Raw genomic sequence first — 10,676 nt, 5'->3', positions numbered from 1 at the left:
ATTTTTATTTTTATTTTATTATTTGGGGTGATCTTCTTATCTTTTTTTTTTTTTTTTTTTTTTTAATATTTATTTATTCATTTATTTAAGTTCTCGGCAGACACAACATCTTTGTTTGTATGTGGTGCTGAGGATCGAACCCGGGCCGCACGCATGCCAGGCGAGCGTGCTACCGCTTGAGCCACATCCCCAGCCCTCTCTATTCTTCTTTAGACTCAGTGGGCCAGATGACGTGAGGGAGGGAACAGTTCCCCTATGGTAGCTGAGAGCCAAAGCCTAGGAATGTCTCTAGCTTGCTCCCTGTGTGGGCATCTGTTGTGTTGGGAACAGGAGAGAACTTTAAGCTTTCTCCGTCATTTACCTCACGTTACGCTGCTCTCCAAAGCGGAAATCACAGGCCCTGATTCCACACTCCAGAATACCACTGTCAGCTCCAGTAGAAGTGGCAGACCTCAGTTCTGTTTTTTAATGTTTATTTTTTCTGTATTTATAACTTCTGGTCTTCAAATATCTGACCTCCTGTGTCACCATAAAAGTCTTTGGTGCCAAAGACTGTGTGTGTGTGTGTGTGTGTGTGTGTGTGAGAGAGAGACTAGGGATTAGACCCAGGAGCACTATATAACTGAGTTATACCCCTAGCCCTTTTAATTATTTTATTTTGAGATAGGATCTTGCTAAATTGCCAAGGCTGGCCTCAGCCTCCTTAGTTGCTGAGATTACAGGTGTGTACCGCTGCACCCAGACAGAGACTTTGAGTTTTTGTTCTCCCACTGCTAGCTGTATGACACTGAGCAAATTATATGAATTTGTTGGGTGTGGTAGCTGGCGTGCACCTGTAATCCCAGTGTCTTGGGAGGCGGGAGGATCACAAATTAGAGGTCAGCCTCAGCAATTTAGTGAGACCCTAAGCAACTTAGTGAGATCCTGCCTCAAAATAAAAAAAGGGCTGGGGATGTGGCTTAGTGATTAAGTGTCCCTGGGTTGAATCCCTAGTACAGAAAAACAACAGAAAACAAATCACATGAATTCCATATGCCTCAGTTTCTGTAGCTGAATAGTAAGGATAATAATGTTTCATCATAAGATTGTTTTGACATCAAGTGAGTTATTGGTTAGTTAGAATTTCTGGTGTAGAATCTGGCTTTTGTGTGACTCCAATACAGAACATGGTTACACTGTCAGACACAGAAACATTAGCAATGTACAAAATTATACAACCCAAATGCTTCAAGTTTATGCAGGAAAGGCTTGAGGCAGGAGACAGGGTGGGAAGGGCCTTTAAGAGAGCCTTTGATTCAAGTTTCTGCCAGGAAATTGTTCAAAAAACAGGCCTCGAGATTCACCTGCTGTTGGGCCTCTAAGATGCTCCCATGACAACCACCCCTTCCATCCACCTGCTGAGGATTTTAATTTAATGCTACCAACTACTTTGTTCTCTCACTTAGGTGAGTGGGGGTTATTGGACACAGGCCCTCACCTTCTTGCCAACTCAGTATAAAAGATGAATGGTATCTTGGTACAATAAGAGACAGTCTCCCTTGGCACTGGGGTTATAGCTCAGTGGTAGAGTGCTTGCCTAGCATATGTGAGGCACTGGGTTCGATCCTCAGCATCACATAAAAATAAATAAATAAAATAAAGGTATCGTGTCTATCTACAACTTAAGAGAGAGAGAGAGAAACAGCCTCCTAATTCTAAGTCAACATATAATGGTAGGCACCAAAAGAGATGCACAAACTCAAACTCCTGTGGGCTCCTGTCCACCTCACCTTCCACCTCTGCAAAAGCACTGATCAGTCCTATAGCTTCTAGTTTTCTGTATCCCTGAAGTCTTGCATCCCTTAGAAATGAGTAGTTAAAAATAACAGTTGTTTATTAAATGCCTCTTATCTGCCAGCCAAGGTGCTAATGTTTTATACACATTTTTTCATGAAATTCTCTTCAAGAAAGCATTATTATTGCCAGGCACAGTGTCACATGCCTGGAATCCCCGTGACTCAAGAGGCTCAGGAAAGAGGATCACAAATTCAAGGCCAGCCTCAGCAAAATACAGAGACCTTGTCTCAAAATAGAAAATAAGGGCTGGGGATATAGTTCAGTTAGTAGAGTGCTTGCCTTACATGCAAAAGTCCTTGCCTTACATGCACAAGTCCCTGGGTTCAATCCCCGGAAACACACACACACACACACACTAGAAAATAAAAAGGGGGGCTGGGGATGTGGCTCAAGCAGTAGCGCGCTCGCGAGCGTGCGGCCCGGGTTCGATCCTCAGCACCACATACAAACAAAGATGTTGTGTCCGCCAAAAACTAAAAAATAAATATTAAAAAAAAAACAAACACAAAAAACTCTTCTCTTTAAAAAAAAAAAAGAAAAGAAAAAGGACTAGGTATGCAGCTCAGTGGTAAAGCACCCCTGGGTTCAACCTCCAGTACCAAAAAGTAAAAAAATAAAAAAGTATTATCTGCACTTCAAAGGTGGGGCTCAGAGGCAGGAAGCAGCTTGTACCCAAGACCCTGGGAAGCCAGGATATGAATGCAGGTCTTTCTGGCTCCCCAGCCCTGCTCTTTCCACTCTGTCAAGCAGGCCCTTCTCTCCCACCAGGGGTTGACATAGATGGGAGGCTTCATCCACCCTCTCTCCAGCGGCGCTCAACACTCCTGGGCTCGCTCACTCTGCCCACAGGTTAAAAGGACAGCTTTCTTGGAAGGGAAGAGAGGTGTTCAAACTGGGGTCACCACTTTATTGGCTGCATCAAAGGAACATGGAAAATTAACAAAGGCAGTAATGGAATGTTTGAGGATTTTCAGAGAAGCTTGCTTTTAAAAGAACCAAGTGAATCAAGAGATTTGCTTACCTAGCACTTTCCTCAGAGAGTCAACCAGCCTTCCCTCGCGGGTTCTGGTCTGAGCTCATCTGTGGCTTTTCCTGCCTGTCCGGGTGTGTGTCTGTCCCCACACCCTTACAGCCCTACCGCTTACAGTTGCACATTCCAATACAGCCATGCCTCTCAGACCACAGAAGGGGTGGGGGTGACCAGCGCTCAGAAGCACTGGAACAAATAGTTGGCAGCAGCTGTGTTCTCTGCAGACAGCAGTTGGTCCTGGCTGCTGTTTTGTCACTCACACTAGGTTACGGTGTCCCTACTTCAAACAGCAGCTCACAAGCAATCAAATCTGCCACAAGGGTCCGTTTGCCTTACAAACTGGTCCATAGGGCCAAAATGGAGCCAATTCCACACCCTATCCTCCTGAGGTGTCCAGACATCCCTCAGCCACACAGCCCTGACCACATGCTTGAAAGGAAGAAAGCCTTCCAGAGCCTCCCCTACACAAAAACAGACCCGCCTCCTTCCCCAGCCCTCCCCCAGCCCCTTCAGAACCAAAGGACTCTCCTAATTTGCCCAATCAAAATGGAGTGGGAAGAAAGGGAGTTTTGGGCAAGAATCCCATTCTGTTTCTCCTGTCCCCAGCCTCACCCTTCAACTGTTCCTCCATAATGCTTCATAAATGGTTTTATATGTTTAATGGAAATCAGAACTAGGCAGCCCTAGAGCAGGGGGCCTAGAGGTCAGGAGCACCTAAAGCAAGCAAGCAGGAAGGACTGGAAATTTCTGTGTGGGAGCTGGCCTGTTAGGACGGCGAGATATCTTCTAAAATATTCCCTCCATCCCTAAAGCAGTAGTACAATTAACAGCTCCCACCCTTCTTCCCTTCCCCAGCCCAATCCAAGCAGAACCATTCAATTACCTGTCTAAGACCCAAAAGGAAAGGCATCCTGCAAGAACATCATCCACACTAACGTTTGGAACAAAGGGCTCTGAAAAGTTAAGGTCTTGGAATAAGCATGGCCCTGGTGTGCCGGCTGCTCTGTGCTCCCAGTTAACCAGCCTTCCTGAGCAAAGAGAAAGTAAACAGAGTCCTGGGACCAGGCAGGCAGCTCCCTCCTTTCCCCTCACCGGCCCCCCCACACCGCCTGGCTCCGACCCACCCCCACCTTCTCGTGACATCTCAGACGCAGCACAGCCCAAGCTGTCTGCCAAGGGGGAAATGACATCAGTTCAGGCACAGTAGAAAAAACTTCAGACAGCTGCTACGGAATACTGAGGAGGAAGTGCTGCAACCTCCGATGCCAGTCTGAAGCCATGAGAGCCCACAGAGGGGCTGCTGCCCCTCCCATCAGCTCTTCTTACTGGGAGTAGTAAATCAAGCCTCGGGAGCTGAAGAGTGACACTTCTCTGAATAAGGATTGACTCTGTAACTCCCGAGGTATTGTTTCTCCTTCTTGGGAAAGAAAATCAAGCCCAGTGACTGTCAGTTTCACATAAACTTGCCACCACCACCCTTGCCAGAGTCAGTGTTCAATAAACAACATCACAGTAAGCCTGGCGGCCCCAACTTTCTCCAAAAAAGGGGGACAATTTGCAATGACAGGCTGCAGAGGTACCTCCTTTACCAGCTAAGGTAGGCCTTGCTACGTTGGACACTGACCTCTCAAGCCCTCGCTGGACAGGAGAGTTTATATTTCATAAACAAACTGAGGATGTACAGGTGCCAACATCTTTCCTCACTTGTCTTACAAAAGGTACAACAAGTCCCACGACAGCCTCCAAGTGGCCAGTAAAGCAGATCAGCTATATTTAAACCAACTCCTGTTTCAGAAAAGTTCACCCCGTTAGGTTTGTTGTATTTCCTTCCCTAAGCCCAGTTCATGGAGAAAAGGGTTCTCTAATATCAAACTCTGTCCAAGACACAAAGGCCCTGGGCTTGGACACCCAATCTGGCTTTTCCTAGGCAGTGGTCTAAGCACCTCTCCCCTGGCTACCCTCCCTTGAACATCGAGATCATAGCAGCTCTCCCCAGATCTGAATCCTAATCAAAGACAACACAAGGAAAGGATAAGAGGTCCATGTTTAGATGTTGACTTGCAGAAATGACTCCCCCCCCCCCTGCCGCCCAGTGCTAGGGACTGAACTCTAGGCCACATACATGCTAAGCATGTGCTATACCCTGAGCTACATCCCCAGCCAAGAAATATCAAGAAGTCTTCAGAGGAATTTTGTAAACCCAAAGTTACTTTCTAATAACTTCTTAGACTGCAGATGACTTAAAACAAGTGTAGCTCACCTTTCTTTTTATTTTCTGCAGAATTTTCTTTCAGTAATATTTATCAAAGGCCTCCATGGCAGTGGCACTGTGCTAGGCATGACTCATGTCAGTCAGAAATGATTCCTGCAAATTAGTATCTGTAACCCCCACCTAGGACAATAAATTAGCAGTACACAACACTTAGAGCACAGCGAGGTGCCAAAAGTACTTTTTGATCATTAGAATCTAGCCAGACACACAATGTGCTTACTGCAGGTTGCTACTGATGGTCGAGGTCAGATTGACTTTTCTGACAAAAAATGAATGTGCCACGCTGGCTGAGCCATTTCCTGGAGGCTCAAGAATGGATTGCAGCCTCATTGCTATGGAGAAGAGAAAATGGTTGGTGTGTAAAGGGTGGCTTCTGCAGGTGTCTGGGGCTAAGGAGCCATTCTTTAGCAAATAATGTATTCTCAAGATGTGGTAAGATGGTCTGTCCCATAACCCTGACAACAGGCCAAACTGCTAGACAGACAAGGCTGGACATCAAGGCATAGCTACCCGGGGAAGTAGCTTTCAACCCCTTCCTCTCATTTCCTCAGTTCCCTGGCAAGCACTGGGAACCAGAAAACACGTGCAGCATTATTAACTTTGGCAAGTGAACTGGAGGAAAGCATGTCCTAGGCCGCCTGTGGGCAACTCTGGTCTGCACTGACCTAACAAGACAGACCAGCACCTGCAGTTCTCTGGCACAAGTACCATGGCATAAGTTTACCCATTCATTCATCCACACCCACTGAATGTCTACCATGTGCCAGGCATTGTTCTCAGCACTGGGGATACTGCCATGATCAAAACACCCTGAAAACCGTGCTTTGTGGGACTGGGATTGTAGCTCAGTGGTAGAGTGCTTGCCTCACCCGTGTGAGGCCCTAGGTTCGATCCTCAGCACCACATAAAAATAAACAAATAAAAATAAAGATTAAAAAAAAAAAAAAAACAAGGGCTGGGATTGTGGCTCAGCAGTAGAGCGCTTGCCTAGCACGGGCGGGACCAGGGTTCGATCCTCAGCACCACATAAAAATGAAGGCATTGTGTTGTGTCCATCTACACCTAAAAAATAAATATTAAAAAAAAAAAAAAAACATGCTTTGATGGGCTATGGAAAAGTTTTCCACATTTCTAAGTATTCATTAGGGGTGATCTTAGAAGAAGTGGAACTGCAATATCACTAGAATACTTTCTTAAGTATAAAAATTCAATCAAAATGATCACAATTGCATCACAGATTTCCTGATTTTCCCCTACTGAATCATCCTTTCATGGATGCTACTCAAGACAGTGTTTCTCATCAGCAATTAACTGGTTTATCTTCTTCCTGTGTGCAAGGCAGCATTTAACATGCGACATTACACCTACCACATCATATGCTCTAAAAAAGTGACTGTTGGCAATTTTTCTCACTAACCTACTTCTCTTCAACCTAGCCCCTTGCTGACTAACCTTCACTGAATACGAGATCAGGGGTGGGGGTAGGAGAAAAAGAGGCTGAACTGGCAAATTCAGATATTCCCAAGAAGGTGAGTTCACTTTCTAACATGCCCTAGAAATATCACCACAAGCTAGTGACAAAGAAGTCATCTTGGGATTTAAGAAGCAAGATGATCATTAGCCACTTCTGCTAGCCTGAAAAAAAAAAACAAAAAACTTTTATGTAAGTGATCCAGATTCATATATGATGGGCCAAAGACAAGACAAATCCTTCTTCAAATAATTTAAGTCATCTACCTGCCAATGCAAAATTAAATTAAAGGCTGAATCTACCAAATTAAAAAAAAAAAAAAAAAAGGCAAGTCACACTAAACTAGAATTAAGGAGGATTACATTGTTAAGCTACTGTAGGTTAACCACTGTTCATGGCCCCACGCAGTGTCTGAGTTAGAGATTCACAGACCCAGCTTCCTCTGACCTAGTGCAGAAAACCCTCAATTAGAGCACACTGAAAATGTTTCCGTTTGGACTGTTTAACTTACTGTTTAAGAAGACACACTGAAACAACATATATGTTCATGGATTCATTTTTTTACTCTAGTCAATTTAAGTATCTTTGGACAACATTTTTCCAGGCCGTCTATACATTTTTAATCTTTCAATTCTGAGACAGGGGCTGGGGATGTGGCTCAAGAGGTAGCGCGCTCGCCTGGCATGCGTGCNTTAAAAAAAAAAAAAAAAAAAAAGAAGAATAGAGCTGAGGGCCAGGGGAAATCTTATTTTGCAATCAAGGAATCTGAAGAAAGAGGGTATCATCAGAACAGGACAGCAAATTGACAGGCTCAAAGGACAGGAGATAATCTCTAGACCTAAGGCCATTTTTATTTTCAGGAATTTTTGAGTCAAGGCTGCTTTGTAGCACAGCACGTATAAGACTTTTTTTTTTTTTTTTATCTCTTTTTGAGTTTGGGTACAGATCTATTTAAGTGCCTTAAAGTTCTGGCTCAACAAAGAAGAAGTACATACTAACTCAACCCCAAAAACAACCTGAGTGCCACAGAGCAAGTTAAACCAAGACATCTTCATATCATGAGCGTGAGGCTTCATGTTAATAAAAGGATCCTGAAGTAGTTTGGGGTAAAGCCATTGGTCATATTCCAAACCCAGATGAAAATCTGTAGAACTTTGCCAAGCAAAAATACGAAGGACTGCTTGGTTGCCAGAAACCAAGACTTCTAGCTTATCTATGTTCTGGGACTGGACAAAGGCAGACATGTAGTAAGCCTGCTGAGGCAAGAAATACACACCTCTCCTGTTTTCTGAGCAGGACAAGAAGTTCTACAAGTCATAGGCCTTATTCCTTCTACAAGGCATCCATAAAAACCCAAGTTGCTCTAACAACAATCTCACTAATACGCACCATTATAATGCACAAATAAAAACTTTTTTTAAGAAAGAAAGAAAACAAAACAACAAAGAACCCTATGGTTGCTTTCCTATTACTGCTTCAGGGAAGAGGGTTGAGCAACAATCCTTGACTACAGTATATAATCACTTGCAATACATCAAAGGAAAATTACAACAGATATTGATATCTAATATTTTATAGACAAAAAAAACTTGAGCTTTAGAAAAGTTAAGTAACTCATTCAAGGATGCATACCCAAACCTGGCATGGCACACATGCCTAAAACCAACTACTTGAGAGGCTGAAGCAGGGGCATCACAAGTTCAAGGTCAGCCTGGCTGGATCAGTAAGACTCCACATTAAAAAAAAAAAAGGCTGGGGGATGAAATAATATTTTTATATTAATTATAAGTGTTGCTTTTTCCTCATTTGGGATTCAATTGCTACACTGAACAAAAATCAGTCTTGCCCTGGAGGATTGATTGATTGGTACCAGGTACTGAACTCTGGGGCACTCAACCACTGAGCCACATCCCCAGCTCTATTTTGTATTTTATTTAGAGAGAGAATCTCACTGAGTTGCTTAGAGCCTTTGGCTGGCTTTGAACTCAAGATCCTCCTATCTCAGCCTCCCAAGCTGCGGGGATTACAGGCATGCACCACCGCACCCAGTGATTTATTTATTTAATTACCCAGTTTGGAAGAAAAGACACGCACACACAGAAGCAAACATAGAACTCTATGATAAATGTTAGGGAAGGTATAGAGATGGCAACACAAGAAGAGCACAAAGAAGGAATGTTGCAGAAACATAGAATGGCCAAAGAAAGTTTTATCAAGAGATGGCTACTAGAACAATAAGTAGGGTTTGGGGAGGGAAAATGAGCACATTGAGCAGTGCCAACCATGAATAAAAGTATGGAAACGAGAATTGATGGATTATGGGGGAGAAAAACCAAAAAAGGACCTGAGTATGTGGAACACATCTGTAATCCCACCTACTTGGTAGGCTTAGGTGGAAGGATGGCAAACTCTAGGTCAGCCTCAGCCTCAGCAATTTAGCAAGACCTTGTCTGTGGGAGAAGGGGATGGCAGAGAACCATTGGAAGGAGAATGTGGAAGCTCCACACACATATGTATTTTAATTATCAGCACATTCTTCTTATGTGTGAAAATATTATGATGGGGCTGGGAATGTAGCTCAGTGGTAGAGCGCTTGCCTCGCACGTGTGAGGCACTGGATTCAATCCTCAGCATCACATAAAAATAAATAAATAAACCATCATTCTGTTGCTTTGATTATATTATTACTAAAATATGGCAAATCTTGGAGCTGGTTTTATTCTACTGCAGGGGTTGGAGGAGATGAAGGGAAGAAACAATGTCAATGGTACAGCCTCAGTCTTTTAGAAAGAGGGAAAGCCATGGTGGAGCACATCTGTAATCCTAGCAACTCAAGAGCTAAGGCAGGAGGATTCTAAGTTTCAGGCAACTTAGTGAGACCCTGTCTCAAAATAAAATTTAAAAAGGGGTTGGGGATATAGCTCAGTAGTAGAGAGCCCCTGGGCTCAATCCCCACTACTTCAAACAATAAAACAGTAAATTTTTTTTATAATGATAAATAAATTAGTGAAAGCCAAAACTTGTTGAAAACGGTTTCCGGAAGTTTCTGCCTCTTTTTTTTTTTAAAGAGAGAGAATTTTTTAATATTTATTTTTCAGTTCTCGGCGGATACAACATCTTTGTTTGTATGTGATGCTGAGGATCGAACCCAGGCCGCACGCATGCCAGGCGAGCGCGCTACCGCTTGAGCCACATCCCCAGCCCCATGAAGTTTCTGCCTCTTGTTTCTCCATTCCTTAACAAGAAAATCCTTCCATAGTTGAAAATCAATCACTCCACAAATATAACTTTCATGGAAGTGCATTCATTGCCATTCCAGAGAGTTCAGGAGTTGTTAAAGCTCACCACTGACAGTGGGATTTGCTAACAGCTAATGGACTCTTGCTGGATCTGCACCTTGAGCTTCATCAAGTACAAGACAGCCTTGTTTGTTTTTGTACTAAAACACTAGATTTGTTTTTCCTACTTTGTAAACAATTCAACCCCAACCAAATTGGCAAGTAGCCAAGAATTACATGGAAATCAGTAAGCTAAAGCTCAGGAATAACCCCAGACACATTTCATGCCTCCTAAACTAAAGATTAGAGAAAGAAGGCAGGGAATGTAGCTCAGTGGTAGAGGGCCTGCCTACCATGCATGAGGCCTAGGTTCCATCCCCCGTAGTAGAGGGAAAAGGATTGGAATAAGAACAAAATGAGGGATACAGGTCACATCAATTATAAGATACATACCTAGATATAACCTAGAAAGAGAACTCCATCAGGAAAAGTAGGCCTCACAACCTCCACCAAATATGACTTCATCTTTTTACTTTTATGGAAACTCTGGGCAAGATAAAGAAAAACATGGTCCACTTTAAGTGGGACTACAGGCCCAATAGTAGCCGACCCCAGGAAAAGACTGACAGGCATCTCAGCTGAGTCCCTGGAAGCAGTTCTGGATGCTCTGGGTACAAGGTCACCAGAGCAGTCATGTCTAGAGATCATCTTGGTTGTGCTTTATTTATTTACTTACTTATTTATTTATTTTTGAGGTACTGGGCATTAAATCCAGATGTGATCTACCAC

The 10,676-nt window shown here is 43.5% G+C and overlaps 1 protein-coding gene across 11 annotated transcripts in view; it reads right to left on the bottom strand.

Moving 5' to 3' along the window:
• The window catches only part of LOC107149842 (WW domain binding protein 1-like), a 78,462-nt gene that overhangs the window by 33,082 nt on the left and 34,704 nt on the right, over positions 1-10,676 (bottom strand). The window contains exon 1 of one of the 11 annotated variants that reach the window (XM_015494733.2): positions 3,750-3,885. The exons of the other annotated variants lie outside the window; for them this stretch is intronic. Within the exon in view, the coding sequence (XP_015350219.1) occupies positions 3,750-3,776 (27 nt within the window). The 5' untranslated portion in view covers positions 3,777-3,885. Of the gene's footprint in view, positions 1-3,749; positions 3,886-10,676 lie in introns of those variants that run through there. 11 annotated transcript variants of the gene reach the window in all.

This window comes from Marmota marmota, unplaced genomic scaffold, assembly GCF_001458135.2.
Source record: "Marmota marmota marmota unplaced genomic scaffold, marMar, whole genome shotgun sequence".
NCBI lineage: Eukaryota > Metazoa > Chordata > Mammalia > Rodentia > Sciuridae > Marmota > Marmota marmota.
This window is presented reverse-complemented; position numbering and strand designations above follow the sequence as displayed.